This window comes from Podospora pseudopauciseta, chromosome 1 (genome assembly GCF_035222475.1).
Source record: "Podospora pseudopauciseta strain CBS 411.78 chromosome 1, whole genome shotgun sequence".
Classification (NCBI taxonomy): Eukaryota; Fungi; Ascomycota; class Sordariomycetes; order Sordariales; family Podosporaceae; genus Podospora; species Podospora pseudopauciseta.
The window spans coordinates 5,787,481-5,804,689 of NC_085892.1; the positions used below are offsets into that span (position 1 = coordinate 5,787,481).

Below are 17,209 nucleotides of genomic sequence, written 5' to 3' on the forward strand. Positions count from 1 at the left end.
TTGGTCACCGAGAAGCCGTGTACCCGGATGCGATGGCTGTAGTCAGCAACCATGCGGTGGGATGAAGTGGTATAAAACCCGATATGATCAATTGATATGGTAGATTACTTCTTCAACCTCGTGTTTGTGTGCCTGGGTTGTTCAAAATGCGTTTTTCCAGCAATTCCCTTCTTCTCGGAGCAGTAGCCCTGGTCTCTGCCATTCCCGTCCAGGACAGTCCTCGCCAGAGGCTTCTCGACGGCAAACCGCTTCCTGGCAAATACCGGAGCAAGAATCCATATACCCCCGGCTATCGTGATCCCTATGACACAGCCGTGGATTCTATCGGTAAGGGCCTCGACCCCTTGCCCTGGCGCAATGGCGATGGCGCCTCAGTTCTTGGTCCGTGGAACAGAGAGCGAGCAAGACAAAATCCAGACCTCGTCCGTCCCCCTTCCACAGACAGCGGTAACATCCCCAACCTCCGCTGGAGTTTCGTAGACTCCCACATCAGAATCGAGGCATGCCTGCCCCCCCTTTCCCCTTACCACACCTTTATCACTAACTTTCCCCCCAAGGAAGGAGGTTGGACCCGGCAAACCACCATCCGCGAGCTCCCCACCTCAATCGAGCTCGCCGGCGTAAACATGCGCCTCGACCACGGCGCCATCCGCGAGCTCCACTGGCACAAAGAAGCCGAGTGGGCCTATGTCTTGTCAGGCTCCGTCCGCGTGACAGCCCTGGACTACGAAGGCGGCAACTTTATCGACGACCTCTCCCAAGGCGACCTGTGGTACTTCCCCTCCGGTGTCCCCCATTCCCTCCAAGGCCTCGACCCCAACGGGACCGAATTCCTCCTCATCTTTGACGACGGCCGCTTCTCGGAAGAAAGCACGTTTATCCTCACCGACTGGTTCGCGCACACGCCCAAGAGCGTGATAAGCAAGAACTTCCACCTCGCCCCCGAGGTGTTTGAGAGGGTGCCCAAGAGGGAGAAGTACATCTTCCAGGGGAGCAAACCGGGGAGCATAGAGGAGGAGGAGCCAAAGGGGAAGAATGTCAAGAAGAGCAAGTACCAGTTCACGCATCGGATGCTGGAGCAGGAGGCGCACGTGACGAGCGGGGGGAAGGTGAGGATTACGGACTCGAAGAATTTCCCGATCAGCAAGACGGTGGCGGCGGCGCATCTGGAAATGGAGGTGGGGAGCCTGAGGGAGATGCATTGGCATCCCAATGCGGACGAGTGGAGCTTTTTCATCAGGGGGAGGGCGAGGGTGACGGTTTTTGCGGCCGAGGGGACGGCGAGGACGTTTGACTACCAGGCTGGGGACGTGGGCATTGTGCCGAAGAATATGGGGCACTTTATTGAGAATATTGGGGATGAGCCGTTGGAGGTGTTGGAGATTTTTAGGGCGGATGAGTTTAGAGACTTCTCGCTTTTCCAATGGTTGGGCGAGACGCCGAGAAGGATGGTGGTTGATACCTTGTTTGCGGATGACAAGGAGGCCGGGGAGAAGTTTTTGAAGGAGATAGACAATCCGGTCAAGGATGAAATTACGCTGCCAGATATTAAGAATGACGAGGAAGAAGACGACTTGTAAGGGGGACACTGGGGAGAAGAATATTGTTCATGTCATTATATTGAGAAGCTTTATATACCGAGAAAATATCTTGCACCAGAGAAAGAACGCAACGAGATGACCCTTATCACCGGCCTGACCCACAAGCCCGCAAACGCCATGCTTTCATATCCCAAGCCACAGAAAGACAGTAAGATTACATATAGTGCATCATCTGCTGAGGAGCACCAGGCCGCTTCTTCTCAATGATGAGGACCGTCTCAATGAACTGCCGCTCCAAGGTGTCGCTCTTCCTTCTCCTGGCCAACAAGCTTGCCGTCTTGAGCACGTTCTTGATCTGCCGACCATTGAGCTTGAGCTCGGAAAGCTCACTGATGTCCTTGTCAGTGAGGTTGCTCTTGATGGTCGAATTCCGGAGGAAATTCTTCCAGATGATCTTGCGAGCAGACACCGTAAGATCAGGGTACTCGATGCTCACGTGGATACGTGACTGGAAGGCCGCATCGATCTCGCCGCAGCGGTTAGTCGTCAGGAACATGATGCCCTCATAGTACTCCAAGGTCCGGAGGAAGATGGTGACGATCTTGTTGCGCTCAATCTCGTGGTTGCTGCGGGCCTCGAGGAAGACATCGCACTCATCGAGGAGCAAGACGGCGTTCCATCTCGAGACCAACTCTAAGATGGAGTTCAGCTCCCGCTCGACCTCCCATGGATCAGACCCAAGATCACCAGAGCTTAGCATGTGAAGTGGCACCCTGAGGTTCTCCGCCACGGCCTCAGCTGTCAACGTCTTACCAACACCAGGAGGACCAGAGAGCAGGCAGATGATGCCCTTGCCCTTGCCGGCGATGATATCGTCGAAGCTGTCACCCGCGAGCTGGGCTTCTGTGAAGGACAGGATGAGCTCCTTCTGGTCGGCGGGAAGCACCAGCCTGTCAAAGGCAGTAGTGTTCCATCTCACGTCTGTGATCTGTTCCAGGAAAAAGTCGACCCACTTCTTGTACTTCAGACTGTACCCGCGGGTTCGCGAACGGCAGAGCATCTTGTAGTAGTCAGGCATGACAAATTCCTCGGATTCGATGCCGCTCTCGACCTTGTGCTTGTTGAAGCGCTCGATGTCGGTGGCGTTGAAGTCATTGAGGTACCTCACCCGCCAAGGGCTGAAGCGGTTGAAGCTTTCGATATCCACCACGATCCTCCCAGTAATCTGGATGTCGACCTCGTTGCCTTCTCTGTTCCAAGTAATGGCGCGTCCAGAGTATTCCCTATAGTGGTGACCAGCCAGCTTCTCGAAGATGGTTCCACGCTTGAGAAGCTGGGCGGTGATCTCCTCTTTCTTCTCGTGGAAGTGGAAGGGGTAAACCTTGAGACCGGTGATCTTCTTGGTGCCGAGGAATTCAGGGATATTGATGGCCTCCTGGTAGCGGCCGAATTCCTTGCCGCCATAATCGACACAGTCGCAACGGACCTGAAGGAACTTGCCGCAGTTGTTGGCCATGTACTCGGTTTCTACCATCTCGAAGCCGGAAATGGGACCGAGGTAGGCAGAGAGGACAATGGTTCCGGGCTGGAAGATCATCCACAGATCCTTGAAGCAGACAACACCATTCTTAACATAGTCCTGGAAAGTCTTGATGTTGTCGCCGATCTCGTAGTTGAGGATGTCGTAGAGGATCTTCATGTGCTCCTTGGTCTTCTCCTCGAGGTCGGGCTTCTCCATGTACTTGGTGAACTCGGCCCATCGGTGAACAAAGGGCTTGAAGGGCGCCTCGAACTCTAGCCGGCTGAGCTCGCAGGCAACACCGGGATAGTCGGCCATGATCTCGGAGAGAGCATCGCGGAGCCATGGGCTCTGCACCACGATGCTGTGCGCCTCCAGCTTCTTGCGGCTGTCCTGACTCTTCATGTTGCGGACAACGACAGCGTAGGTGGCCGTCTCCTCATTCTCAGCAGCCTCCTCGACACCATCTGGATACTTGTCGACCCAGGTCCACTCTCCATCTTCCACTGGACCCTTGTAGATGTCCTTCCTTTGACTGATGCTCCCTACTTGAACCTTGGGTTTCTCCTCCTCCTCCTTGTCCTCATCGCTCTTCTCCTCGTCCTTCTTCTCTTCTGTCTTTTCCCCTGTCTTGTCCTCTTCCTTCTTGTCTTCCTTCTTGTCTTCCTTCTTGTCTTCCTTCTTCTCCTCTGTCTTCTCCTCCTTCTTCTCCTCCTTCTTCACCTCTGCTTGCTCCGTCTTCGACTTGTCGGCGGCGGTGGACCCGGAGGTGAGGGAGGTAGCGGACCCACTCTTTGCCGATTTCTCGGCGGCGCTCTTCTTGGAGCGGCGGGGCCAGCAACGAACCATGGTCAATGCTTTGGTGGGGTCGTTGTGTGTAAGTGATAACGTGGGAAGAGAGGAAGTGAAGAAACCCCGAGGAAGATGGGGCCTTCAATTGGTGTTGTAGATGATGATGATGAAAGCCTTGTGTTTAACTTGATTTCTGAAGGTTGGAATGCGTCCCTTTATCTATGTGCTCAGAACAGCAAGCCTCGTCCATTGCAAAGTTCAGCTTTTGCACGGTACGAGAAGCCAAACAGGCAGCACAGGGCCCTAATCTCCACTTCCGGGCCTGAAGCGGCTAGTGACTCACTGCGGTAACTGGGTCCACCGACGGCCGAGTGAGCTTGCAGCGGCTGCCTCCACCGGCTGCCGTCCTCAGATCCCATCACAACAACCCAACGAGTCCTTGTTTGCATGGATTGGTAAGCAATGCGAAGGTGTAATTTGTCCAGTCCTCAAAGGCAAACTGCGAGGAGAACTCGAGAAATCCGCTTTTCTCATCCAAATCTTCAAAAGTCACTGGCCGAGTGCGAGGTCAAGGGCTGAGTCGCCCAGCGAAAGGGGCCGAAGATCCCCGCACGCCACATCTCCAACTCAAAACGACAAAAAACCAAGCTTCGTCACCGCTTCCAGGCCATGGATGCTATCACCATCCAATCACCAATCCGCACGCACGAGGCCTCTGCAGGCCACCCAGTTGGAAGCCTAGCGCTCCAGGCATGATTACTCCGTAAAGGCAGGAAGAAAAGCAAGCACTGCGTATGCAAGACAACGGCCCTCAGGGCTGGCTATCCGACCTTCCCCTAACCGCCACGTCTTGATGCCAAGCGCCTCGTCTCACATCAGCACCATGAATTCGCCATCGTTGATATCTTTCCAATAGAGGATGGGCATCTGTCAATTGCTGATTCAACGGCGGGGTGTGTTTACATGTATGTTCGCGCTGATAATCTACACATTTTCGGTGCCATCAACACATCAGCAGTCCCATGACTCTCATGCTGGACAGAACGAGCGGTGGACCTGCATAGTATACTTCGTACACAGCATGGATCCTGCGGATGATTCCCCCATATCCTGATGAGGCTTGGGGTCCCACAAGGCTGAGCCTCTGTCCTGCAGCACCCCATCGGTTGTGTTACTTTGTCTCCACATCGGTTCTGGATAGGCTATGAGAACGACCTCCTGCCGCGATATGGAACCACCACTAGCATTGCCTCTGCATTGCCTCTTTCCCTGTCCCTGTCTGTCCTTTCATAAACATCGCCAACCGACAAACCCGTGGATAAAGTCTGCTTTTCCCAATGGCACGCCTTTGGCTCGCAGGATCGAGTAAGCAGTAGTGACATGGAAGATAAAGTTGGGTATCCCATGGAATTGGACCGCTTCGGTCACAGTGACCTTGAGGGGACGACCTCCCGCCACGCTGGCCAACATTAACATCACGGCTCAGGAAACATGCCCTCAAGATTACTCACATGTCTACAAGGTCTTCGTCCCTCTTATGAGGACGCTCCTTCATCACCTCTCTCACCTCGAGCTGAGCCATCGAGACTCTCATCTCCAATTCCTCGAATGTCTTCTCGTTGTTGTTGAAAGGGCCATCCAGGTCCCACTGGTTACCTGTCATTCTGTCGAGATTCATAAAGACTGTTCTGATAGCATTTTGAACCTGGAAAACGAGCGGGAGCTGGTCGTCTATCAATCGTGCTTGGACATACACTTTGTCCGCGTTGAGGCCCTGTTTGTTTGCAAATCTCCTGCCTTCCTCCAAAATATGAAGAAGAGCACCTAGACCGTTGCAAAAGATGGGGAGTGCGAAGTCGCAGAGCGAGAGCGGGAGAGGATCTGAAGACGGTGCGGGCATTCTGAAGACAGCGGGCGGTATGTATGAGTTCGGAGAGGGTTAGGCTTTCTCAGAGTTCAAATAGGGAAGATGTGTATCGAAGACTACTGTCATTGAATTGCTCAGCTTCCTGATATCTGGTTTGTAGTCGGCACCAGTTGTAGAGATCCTTGTTAGACGCAATTGGCCAATCGGCAACATTAATAAGCTCCGAAAACTGCCCTTGGGAAACCTCAACAGATGCCTTCTACTGGGTACCTTATACATACAACAGAATGAACATGTGTGCGACAGATTAAGATGTAAACGTCAATTAAGTGGAGCGTGTCACGCCGTCAAGCATCCCAATTGCTATCACAAACTCGCGACCGAGGAGTGTCGAACGCCTGATCAATGACTCCGTCAGGTATGGAGGAAAGTGACTATTCGCATCATAACGACAAATTCCGCTGTACAAAACGTACCACACATCTCCATTAGTGTCAAGTGTATCGGGAAAACCCTGTCCCAGTTCTACAAATGTTGCTTGGTCCATACTGCAGACACTCAGGGGCTTCTGTACTGCATATTCGAGTTGCAGACTTCATCCGCATAGCGGCCATGTAGGAGCTATATGCTGGCCATATTGGTCACACGCAAACTGTTCAGTGGAAAGTTCAAGAGTCACCAAGCCAGTGTCAAAGATGTGGCTGCCAAAACTAAAATGTCGATGACTCGCGAGCCTTAACGGCGCCACAAAGCCAACCGCCTTCCAAGATGCCTATAAATTTCCTGGCCCAATTCCACTGTTTTCCCTTCTTCCTCTCAGACTCTCACACCAGACAACAACAATGACCTGCCTCAACAGCGAGATAAGCCTCACCGAACGATTACCTTCTCCATCAAAACAAGAAGAATAATCCTAGGAAGACACCCGTGATCGACCAGACACAATGGCCGTCCAGCCCAAGTCTAAGATCACCGTCGCCGGTACTCGCGCCCAGGTCCAAGCACTCCTCGCCCACTCCATCTCCCCTGACAACAAGCGCAACTTCCTTGAGACGGTCGAGTTGCAATTCGGCCTCACCAACTACGACCCCGCCCGCGACAAGCGCTTCTCCGGCTCTGTCAAGCTTCCCTCGGCGACCAGAACGACCTCGGTCGTGCTAAGCACCAGGGCCTGGATAGCATGTCGTTTGACAACCTCAAGAAGCTGAACAAGAACAAGAGGCTCATCAAGAAGCTAGCGCGCTAGTACGATGCGTTTGTCTGCTCAGATATCAAGGTTCGGGAGATCCCCAGGGTTTTGGGACCGGGCTTGTCAAAGGGTAAATTGAGACCCCTCCTTGCCACCTCCCATGTAGCACTGAATACGAATTGCATGTCATGAACACAGCCGACAAGTTCCCTACAACGGTCTCACACAGCGAGGACCTCGCGAAGAAGATAATCAACGTCAAGTCCACCATCAGCTTCAGGCTGCGCAAGAACCTCTGCATTGCCATGGCCATTGGTAATGTGGACATGACCACGGAGCAGTTGGTGGCCAACATCATGATCACCATCAACTACCTGGTGTCATGCCTCAAGAAGGGATGGTCCAACGTCAACAGCACTGTCATCAAAGTCGACCATGTCGCGTCCTCGTTATCTTTTCTAAGACAATCATTTTGCGGCTGCGCTTCTACATTTTGAGTAAGCACGCCGTGGGGGAAGCACGGGGTAGGCTGGGAAGGATTTCAGTGTGAAATGGGTAAGTCTTTGACAGTTTTGAATGGGGGCATCAGCTTAGCTGCTGTATGCTTGTCCAGCTAGAGAACATTTAGCTACTGTAGACATCCAATAGACCCATCTTCACACATACCTAGAGCTCCTTTGGTTCTTTAAGGCGACCAATGATAGGGATAGCAATTTTTTTTTTTGAGGAGCTTGCAACCGCGCCTTGTAGGGAGTGAAAAATGTGCTGGAAAAAGACAATAGCCTCCAGACTAAAGAGCATATGCGGTTGCTTGGGGCAGACCACTGGGTATCAAATGTACATTGAAACAAAAAAACAATGAAAACAAAACTCACCGACTCTCCCACACAAAGCCTATCAACCAACCCCATGAACAGTAGCACCTCGCTCAGGCCTACCGTCCTTACCTAGTAGTAGTAACCATCCCGATAACCACTCGGATGCCCTGACCACCACCTTGAATAGCTGCTTGTATCTGTCAACAGTGTCAGTATGAAAAACCTCTTTCCAACAAGCCGTACATGCACGCAACAACATACCTCTAACTGGACTAATTCCCAACTGCTCCGCCACATTGACATACCCACCACCATCCGCGCTCCTCTTGCCCTTCTCCCTGTTCACCTTCTTCACCATCTCCCCCTCCGACTCCTTTTCCCACACGCTCCTACAATACGGACACGTCACCTCCCCTCTGCGTTGCCCCCGTTTGGTAGCAGCCCACATGTCAAAACATTGCTTGTGGACGTTCTGTCCGCAGGCGGCTTTGCACCAGACAATCTCCTCCTTCTTTGTTGCTGTGTCAAGCTCCTCGAAGCAAATAAGGCAATCTCCTTCGACTGGTTTGCGTTTGCCATCTTCTTTGTTGTTGTTGTTGTTGTTTGCGCCGCCAGAAACGATGGGTGGAGCCCCAGCAAAGATTTGGTTGAGCTCGGTAGTGAGAAAAGCGAGTTGGTAGACTAGATGGGCAGGGCAGCGGAGGACGCGGGAGAGGACGTAGATGATGTGTTTGCACTGCTGGTTTGTTCTTGCAAAGTGGGGGCATGTGCAGGTGGGGAGGAGGGAGATGAGGATGGTGTAGATGTTGCCTGTTGAGCCCGTGAGTTCGATTATTTCGGATGCGGGGCTGGATTCGAGGGATGAAGGGGTGGTGCGTTGGCGGGATAGGATGAAGAAGCGTTGGGTTAAGGCGCGGGCGTGGAGGTCGTGGAAGGATTGGGGAGGTTTGGGCCGGAAACTGGAGGGGCGTATTAGTCATGAATGAGGGGAAAAGGGGGGATGAATGGGGGGGTTGGTACCGGCGAAGGCGTTTCTCTTCCTTGGGTTGGGAGAGACGTTGTTTTTTAGTAGGGGTTTTGGAATCGTCATTGTTGCTGGCAGAGGCGTGGGGTTGCTTGCGCTTGGTGGATGATGGAGTTGTGGTTGATGACGTTGTGGGGACAATGGACTTTTTGGGGGCACCCATTTTGCCGCTGAGTGCGCAAGTTTGGCGCAATGGTATCAAGAGTTACAACCCGAATCTATTTCGAAGACTGTGTCACTTCCTGGATGGGAAAACGCAGTTGTTCAAAGGAAAAAGTGGTGGCGGAGAATTGGATGGCCGCGATTGATGCTGAAATGATAAGCTCCACTTTTACTGTTGGTGTGGCGAGCGGGGTGTCACGGAGCTCTCGCGAAGTCACATGACGGTGAGCTCGGCACAGTAACCCTAATCCACTTACATCGAAGCGACCACAGCCACCATGCAAAGCAACGCCAGGATCAACCTGATGAACTTGACAAGATATTCAATATGTAGCTAATGATTCTAATTTGGTTGAAATTGTCAGTATCTAGTAATGAAACACCATCTTCGTCTTTTTTCAGAGCCTAACCCTTATGCGCTCACGTCGGTCAGGGTTATCTATGGACTATCTTTGACTTGAAGATCAACAAATCTTGGCATCCTCCTCCTCTATGAAGATTGATACGCATCAGGCACCATATTCATGGCTTTTTTTTTTTTTTTTTTTTTTTTTTTTTTGGATATTTGATTATGATCTCACTACTAGCCATCATCCAAGCCTCTAATGGTACCATGTAGGACCATAAATTCACAATGCTTGTACGGGGTAGGCTGTTCAGTGCCTAGATTGACCGTTGAAGTTACCTATAGACCTGCGTTACAACATCCTATTACTTATGACTTTTCACAGTAATTTTCAGGGTACTGATGAGCCGCAACTTTGTGTTGTGGTACTCAAGTCCTCTTTTTCACTCCAGAGGCTCAGACAGTGAAGCTCGAATTTGATCTGCAGCTTCACATAAAGAGGAAAGAACCGAGTGACCACCTGACTTCGTAATCCCTCTAGGTAGGATATTGGAAGGTACGGAGAACGGAAATACTGGATATCAGGTGATCGGTATTTCCATTCTACCCACCCCTCTATTTACTGGGACAAAAGGTCAATCAGAACAATAGGATTGTATCTCACCAGCCAACTCCATCTTACATATTCTCGATCACTTCTGCCAATATCCTGACATATCCAATGTCACCCCTTAATCCTTGTCTTGCTCAGATGCGCTCGTAGACGCTTCACATCGCCTACGCATCCACCACAACTACTCTTGACAACCCGTCTTCACCAAATGTCAAGTCGATGAGGTTGTGTGTGATCTGGATCGGACGGAAAGGTACGTGTGTCAACGTTTCATCTCTTCAAGGCGCCTCATACGGAACAGATATTGAGAGCAGCTTAATTTCTTGGCTTTACCGCTCTACTTCAGAATGCCGTTGAGGACAAGATCACTCTGGAACCCTTCGGTCGGTACCTAATTCTTCAAACCGTCAAGTGGCAGCTCTGCAGAGTTTTCAGAGTCATAACCTGTGGAATCATGGGTAGCTGCAAGCAAACACATAACCAAGCGATTTTCCGACATGGATTATTTGCCTCCCGTTGTTTTCAAACTGTGAGAGCACTGGGCAAGTGTTCCCATTTGGCGGGATGGAGGGCAATAGTATGCGGGCCGGTTGCCTGCATCAGAACCCCTCCATTCTTGTTCCTTCTTATTTGAAGTCGGCCTTTGATTCTTATTTTCCTACTCTCGAGAATATTGCTCCTTCCCTCTCACGTTTCGTTTCGTCACCCCTCCAACTGCACCGAACACCCCCACCAGCATTTTCTAATTTCCCAACACAAGATCTCTAGATACAGACAAAGCACAACTTTCTATTCACGTCGTTGACTGAGCCTCTCCTCACAATCACCAAACCCTACGTCATCAAGGGGAGTTCAATCTGCCCGACTCTATCTGTCAAGAGGACACACACAATATCGATGGCTTCTCCTTCTGAGGAGAGGCAAGCGGCCTCGGAGGCAAGTGACCCTCTCCAGGCGACTTACCCCTACATCTCTTTCCCCGGGTGGACTTTCTAACATGCCTGCATACAGACTGCCTTTTCAATAATTGAAAAGCACGTATGCTACCGGCCAGCGGAGGGCCAGGGCTGGAAGTCCATGCCAGTGCTCCCAACTCCGCAGGAGGTGTTGGAGCCGACCAGCGTCGATCCGCCAATCAATCCTGTGGATCGGCCATGGTCTTCCAAGGAGGAGTACCTCACTGCTCAGTATAGCCTGCTAAGGTTGGATGCCATCGAAGGCCTGCGGTTCTCGGTCACGAGATACGTTGATACCTGCCGAACAGGCGCCAGAGTGATTTTTGATGATGAATACTGCAGCGTCTACGACGAGGTATGCAAGTGCAAAGCATGTCAATGGCGGGGCGTGGTGCTAATACTTTCAACGTACAGGTCCGGGTCAAAGGCTTTTTCATGACCAAGATTGCTCCGTTCTCCAGAGTTGAGTTCTCAACGCCGTACAATGTACAGTGGAAAACAACGAAGCGCCTCATGGATGGAACCGTCGTGGCTCTGTCAACCAAGAAAGACAAGTTCCGGACCATTTGCAAGATCGCAACAGTGGCCCAGCGTCCGTACGCTGTTGGGAGAGATTTCGATTCGACGGTTGCGGTTGCGGTAGATTTGATCTGGGCAAATCCAGAGGATGCTGTTATCGACCCAGCTCTGGAGATGGTTATGATTGAGTCGCGGAATGGATACTACGAAGCATCGCGTCACACGATGCTGGGCCTTCAACATGTCGCAGAAACCACGTAGGTCACTGTTCTATCCATGTCAAGTCGTTGCATTTCATGCTAATAATTTGGCAATGAAGATCCGCGCTCGACAAGTATATCATAGGTGCCCATACCGCGGACACTGTGCCAGAGTTCATCCGCACCAACCCCACCATGGACTTATCCTCTTTGGTTCCTGTGACGGCGAGCAATGGCTCCCAGGCACTCCTCGAGGTGAAAGAGTCGCTCAAGAATTACGATATCGTGAAGAAAGGCTTCCCCACTCTCGAGGACGTTGCAGTTCTGGACGAATCCCAACTGGATGGTCTCCATCGTATCATCTCGAACGAGCTCGCCATTGTACAGGGACCGCCGGGTACAGGCAAGACATTTACCTCGGTTCAAGCTCTCAAGATTCTGGTTGCCAACCGGCGGAAGCATGGTGGCCCGCCTATTATCGTTGCAGCTCACACCAATCACGCCCTCGACCAGCTGCTTACATTCTGTCTGGAATTCGAAGTCCTGCGGTTGGGCGGCTTCACAAAAAATGAGGACATCAAGAAGTGCACCGTCTTTGAGAGACAACGGGCCGAGAGAGGCGGTCGGCAGTCCGATATCAAGTCAAGAAACAACGAGAAGCGAAGGCTAGAGAAGCGACAGAAGGAGCTCATTCAAGACCTCAAGATCATGCAACAAGATGTTTTCGGCAAACGTCTAATTGATCCCGATAGACTGCTGGAGGTTGGTGTCATCACTCAAGAACAACACGACTCGTTGAAAATCTTTTCCGGATCAACCAACCCTCTTGCATCCTCGACCGCCACTTTAGAGCCATGGCTGGGTGAGAGCCTTGTTCGCATGGAGATTTTGCGCAGTGCCACCAATACCAGGTTTGAGCTGAACGAGGACGAACTCTTCAGGCGTGAAGAGGAGTACAAGCTGGATGAGAACGACTTGGTACATGCTGTAAGTGATCAGGAAGAGGAGCAACTGCGCATCAAGGGGGAATGGGTTCCGCTGGAGCATGTCTGGTCAGCAAAATCGGCAGCTGGCCTGTCAAGTTCGACTCGTGCTGCCCAGAGAAGCTTGAAGGAGGAGGACTTCTATTCGATCAAGAAAAGCATCCGGGGCGAGGTTTACCGGCATTTGCAGACTGAGTTGTTGAAGCATACTACCCTGAAGTTTGCCAGCCTTCTTGAGCAATACAACAACGTTTGCAAGCAGCTTAAGGCGCTGACTGATTTGCAAAAGTGGGAAATGGTCCAGAGACAGAAAATCGACATTGTTGGCTGTACCATGACAGGTCTCGCCAAATACCGTGGCATCCTTGCGGCTCTTCAACCAAAGTCACTTCTGGTGGAGGAGGCGGCGGAAACTCGGGAGGTAGACATTGTGTCTGCTTTATATCCATCGATCCAGCAGCTCATCCTCATTGGCGACCATCAACAACTCCAGCCCAAATGCAACATCTTGTGGCTTGGTGCGCCTCCCTTCAACTTCACCGTTTCACTGTTTGAGAGGTTTGTGAACCTGAGGATGCGATATACTATGCTTCGCCAACAACGCCGTATGAAACCGGAGCTGCGACGGATCCTGGACCCATTCTACCCTGGGCTACTCGACCATCCTGTCGTTTTGTCCCCCGACAACCGTCTAGACATCCCAGGAATGGGCGACAAGTCCTCTTGGCTCTTCCACCACGAGTGGCCGGAAGAGACAAGCTCGGACTCGAGCAAGTTCAATCGTGAAGAGGCCAGGATGATCACCCACTTTGCTTCCTATCTTGTCAAGAATGACACACCCCCGGCAAATATTACGATTCTGACCTTTTACAATGGCCAGCGCACGCTGTTGAACAAGATCAAAGAGTACGACTACAAGATTTCCACGGTGGACTCGTACCAAGGAGAGGAGAACGATATTGTGATTCTGTCACTTGTTCGAAGCCCAGGAGAATATCGTCGATGGAGGTGCGGGTTTTTGGAGGACAAACACCGTGCAGTAGTCGCAATCAGTCGCGCTCGTCGAGGGTTTTATGTTTTTGGAAACTTTCTGAATGTTCTCAATACGCGTTCAGCCCAGTCACTCTGGGCAGACATCTGGAATGGCTTTGCCCACCAGAAAAGGATTGAAGAGGGCATTCCCTTGACTTGCAAGGCCCATCAGAATGAAATCTGGGTGAGGACGGTGGATGACTGGGGTGACAATGCCGGGGGGTGCGATGAGCCATGTGGACAGACACGGCCATGTGGCCACCCATGCACTCTCAAGTGCCATCAGTATGTACACTTACGGCCTGTGCTATTTCAGAACAGTTCACTAACCTATTGAGCCAGAACTGATCACAGCCGTCTACGTTGCAGTCAGCCCTGCCTCGAAAAGCTCCCCTGTGGACATGGGTGTCAGAACTTCTGCAGTCAAGTTTGCGCTTGTGACTGCGCCGCCTTTCGAACTTTGTCCGCTGGCATTGTGGCAGTTGGAATATCGAGACCAACCAGGACATCGATGTCTTTGGAGCAGCGAATGCAGAGTATTAGCGTTGAGGGGGTTGGCGAGTCTAGTAAGGTAGTGGTGCGAGGTTCGACTCAGGCATCGACTGAATGGCGACAATTCCCTGCCAACGTTCAATGTCAGGACGCCAATCTGCACCGAGGATGGGCCTCTCAAACTGCGCAGAATGGTTCAACCTCCATTGTTCGAGACACATACCAGCAAACAACAATGGTGAATGGTCGTCGTTCCAACCTCGGCCCTCGAAACGTTCGTGCCATTAAGGCGAGCAAGTCGTATTGTCAGCCGCCTCGAGCTAAAGCAGCATCGCCTACCATATCAGACACGGCCAGTTTCCAAAACAATACAACCCAAGTTCCTGCCACCCAACAACAACTGAACACTGTGTTGAGCTCAGCCCCAGTGCCAGACCTACTTGGAGATCTTGACGGTGTAGCCTTCTCTCAATCTGTCATGGTAAATCGTGTTGCAGGAGAGGCGCCAGTTGTTGTGGGACAGGCAGCTCCGGAGGGCGAGGAGCTATTGATAGAGCTTTAAGTTGTCATACCCATAGTTATCGCAGCCACTATGTCATGCTATTACTCTTGTACTTATAACAGTTCATAGACATTGTGTCTATTACCATTACTTCCTGACCTGGCAGTCTTCTGCCCGTAGTGACCCAATGAGTGCTAGACTTTGTCCTCCACGAGCATTGGTGACACAAAGCCTGGTGGTATCTGTTCAACGACAAAACGCTATCCGATTTGGGTATTATCCAGATAATGAACGCCTACAACTAATCCAATAGCAACCTGCTTGTACCCCCCACATCACCCACCCATTCTTTGCTTTCCACGCTGTAATTCCAACAAAAACACCCACAATTTTTCCCTTGATTCTTACGTAAACCCCAATAAGAAAGAAAGAACATCTATTCCATTACTCAGTTATTCGCATGAATCTCATAACCCACCAGCACCTCGGTATTCGTCCCATCCCACCCCCTCGTCCCCGCGGCCGAGATCATGATCCGGGAAGTAGGATCTATATACAAGCAGCTGATCACGCCTGCCCTCGGCGGCCCCGGAACGATCGTGAACGGAACTTTGCTGTGCTTTTGCGCTTTCAGGTCGGTGTCATACTGCAAGTCGTACAGCCTGAGAATATCATGACTGGCGCAGATGATGTGCCGCCCGTTGGGCATCGGCCTCACCGCCGACACGGCGCCGGAGCCGTTGGGGAGCTTGAGAACCCGTTCTGGCTGCCAAGACGAAGAAGCCTTGTGGATGGAGAATTCCTCCACTGTTCCATTGCGGCGGCCGGTGTAGATCTCGTTGCCTGAGAGGGACCAGCAGGCGCCCATGCACCAAGGGGGGACGCCGCGGCGGTTGTTGATCCGGGCTACGGGTTCGGGGACGCGTTTGTCCCAGATGCGGAGGGTGCCGTCTATGGAGGCGGAGAGGAAGGTTGACGGGTTGGAGGTCGAGGGGTCCTGGGCGGTGGAGGTGGCAAAGGAGATTGTAGGGGGTTGTGGTTGGGAAGGGGCGTCGGGGAGGGAGGTGTCGGCCGTTTGTTGGGTGGAAGAGGGGGGGTTGTTAGGGGGCGGGTCGGTGGTGGTGGAGAAGTCAAGGGACATTGTTATGCTTTCGTCTAGGTTATTGGTGTTGTTGCTGCCTTGGAGGGTGTGACTGCTGGTTTCGGATACGGTGTTGGCATCCGCTGGGTTCGTGGTGATGCCGTTTTGGGCTGGAGGTGGTACTGTATTGGTGTCTATTGGGTTGGTATCTTGTTGGCTGGGATCGGTACTGGTGACATCTAGAGGGGGAGCATTGGACATGTCGACATCGTCGAGGGAAAAGTCGGTTGATTGGCCCATGCCGTTGCTGTGGTTGTTCATTTCCATGTCCATCGCACGTGAGAACTCGTTGTCATCATCATCACCAAAGGCACCACCTCCGCCTCCTATTGTTTCGTTGTCGCCAAACAGAGAACCCGCTGGACTGCCAAACAGAGACTCGTGCTCAGGCGACCCCGTGTTTTCCGCACCATCTGGCTGTGCCGTCGCAGTGGCACCCATCATCCCTCCACCAGGCGCAGTGCTATAAAAGTTGCCGATTGGTGGCTTGTCGTTGTTGCTCTGAAATGTATCGCTCTGGACCATCACCTCGCTTGCTTCCGCTGGGATCGGAGCCGCGCCAGTAGGTCGGAGCTCGATAGCCGAAATCTGACTGGTACTGCCATCAAACCTCCGGACAATCTGCCCGTTATTGAGATCCCAATCCAAACATGTCTTGTCCCAACTCCCACTCAAGACACTCTTCTCATCTGGAGCCAGCTGCAACACGCTGACAGCATTGGTATGGCCTCCCTCCCGCAGGCAGACAATCCTCTTGCCCTCGTCATGCCTGACACTATACAAATTAATCCCACCACTCTCCAACCCACTCAACAACCACAACGCCTCGCTGTGAACAGCCAAGCTATACACAGGAGATAACACCGCCTCCTCAGCCCTCGCCCCCGGCGGCAGCGGCTCCTCATTCCCCCAATACCCCATCAAGATCCCCGCCTTGACCACACTGTCGACAAAAGGGTGCCTCTGCGCAACTGTCAACTGTTGCTTCCCGTTGATGGTCCCAATCCCATCATACTTCCTCACATACCCATCCGACCCCCCCGTCATCCAATACCTCTGATCCGGTGTGATAGCAATAGCATTAATGCTCGTCGCCTGCGGCGCCGCCATGGTAGGCACAATATCGTAAAACGCAGCGGTCGTATACTCTGGCCGTATCACCGGCCGGTACTTCATCCCCCCCGACACACTCCCGCTCGCGGCAGAGGCGCGCCTAGTCCCGGGGTGTTGGTGGTGGTGATCGTCGCCGCCGTCGCGTGTTGTGCCGGCGCCATCGGGGGCAGACTGGGAATTATCATAGGCTTCATTCTCGGCTTCTGGTTCTGCCTCGGCCTCGGCGTCACCTTCCGCTTCCTCCTCGTCGTCTTGCTCGTCATCGTCGTTCTCGTTATCGTCTTCGGCGTCGTTGTCGGCTTCGATGTCTTCGACTTCCTCCATGAGTTCGTCAGCCTCGTTCTCGGAGGTCGCGTAATCGTCGTCCATCGCGTCGGAGACGGGGAGGGTGGGTTCTGGT

General features: G+C 52.4%; 7 protein-coding genes across 7 annotated transcripts; 3 read left to right on the forward strand and 4 right to left on the reverse strand.

The window, feature by feature from the left end:
* Positions 1–146: 146 nt before the first annotated feature.
* Positions 147–1,580, forward strand: QC763_116000 (uncharacterized protein; the record flags this gene model as incomplete). Its single annotated transcript, XM_062908174.1, has 2 exons — positions 147–500; positions 558–1,580. 2 exons carry the CDS (start codon positions 147–149, stop codon positions 1,578–1,580), a joined length of 1,377 nt encoding a protein of 458 aa, XP_062771223.1.
* Positions 1,581–1,755: 175 nt separating this feature from the next.
* Positions 1,756–3,909, reverse strand: QC763_116010 (uncharacterized protein; the record flags this gene model as incomplete). The annotated part of the gene is made up of 1 exon (XM_062908175.1): positions 1,756–3,909. The coding sequence occupies one exon, from the start codon at positions 3,907–3,909 to the stop codon at positions 1,756–1,758; it is 2,154 nt and encodes a 717-aa protein (XP_062771224.1).
* A 1,450-nt stretch (positions 3,910–5,359) lies between these two features.
* On the reverse strand, positions 5,360–5,752 carry QC763_116018 (uncharacterized protein; the record flags this gene model as incomplete). The annotated part of the gene is made up of 2 exons (XM_062908176.1): positions 5,360–5,540; positions 5,607–5,752. 2 exons carry the CDS (start codon positions 5,750–5,752, stop codon positions 5,360–5,362), a joined length of 327 nt encoding a protein of 108 aa, XP_062771225.1.
* Positions 5,753–6,332: 580 nt separating this feature from the next.
* Positions 6,333–7,405, forward strand: RPL10A_1 (60S ribosomal protein L10A; the record flags this gene model as incomplete). Its single annotated transcript, XM_062905364.1, has 2 exons — positions 6,333–7,038; positions 7,115–7,405. The coding sequence occupies exons 1-2, from the start codon at positions 6,970–6,972 to the stop codon at positions 7,403–7,405; spliced, it is 360 nt and encodes a 119-aa protein (XP_062771226.1). The 5' UTR covers positions 6,333–6,969.
* On the reverse strand, positions 6,504–9,053 carry QC763_116030 (uncharacterized protein). The gene is made up of 5 exons (XM_062908177.1): positions 8,747–9,053; positions 7,988–8,685; positions 7,669–7,923; positions 7,575–7,608; positions 6,504–7,521 (listed from the first exon to the last, which is right to left on the reverse strand). The coding sequence occupies exons 1-3, from the start codon at positions 8,911–8,913 to the stop codon at positions 7,856–7,858; spliced, it is 933 nt and encodes a 310-aa protein (XP_062771227.1). The 5' UTR covers positions 8,914–9,053; the 3' UTR covers positions 6,504–7,521; positions 7,575–7,608; positions 7,669–7,855.
* Positions 9,054–9,860: 807 nt separating this feature from the next.
* On the forward strand, positions 9,861–14,743 carry QC763_116040 (uncharacterized protein). The gene is made up of 6 exons (XM_062908178.1): positions 9,861–10,124; positions 10,718–10,807; positions 10,883–11,182; positions 11,242–11,603; positions 11,666–13,850; positions 13,904–14,743. The coding sequence occupies exons 2-6, from the start codon at positions 10,769–10,771 to the stop codon at positions 13,907–13,909; spliced, it is 2,892 nt and encodes a 963-aa protein (XP_062771228.1). The 5' UTR covers positions 9,861–10,124; positions 10,718–10,768; the 3' UTR covers positions 13,910–14,743.
* A 260-nt stretch (positions 14,744–15,003) lies between these two features.
* Positions 15,004–17,178, reverse strand: SPT8 (Transcription factor spt8; the record flags this gene model as incomplete). Its single annotated transcript, XM_062908179.1, has 1 exon — positions 15,004–17,178. The coding sequence occupies one exon, from the start codon at positions 17,176–17,178 to the stop codon at positions 15,004–15,006; it is 2,175 nt and encodes a 724-aa protein (XP_062771229.1).
* Between the last annotated feature and the right edge of the window lie 31 nt (positions 17,179–17,209).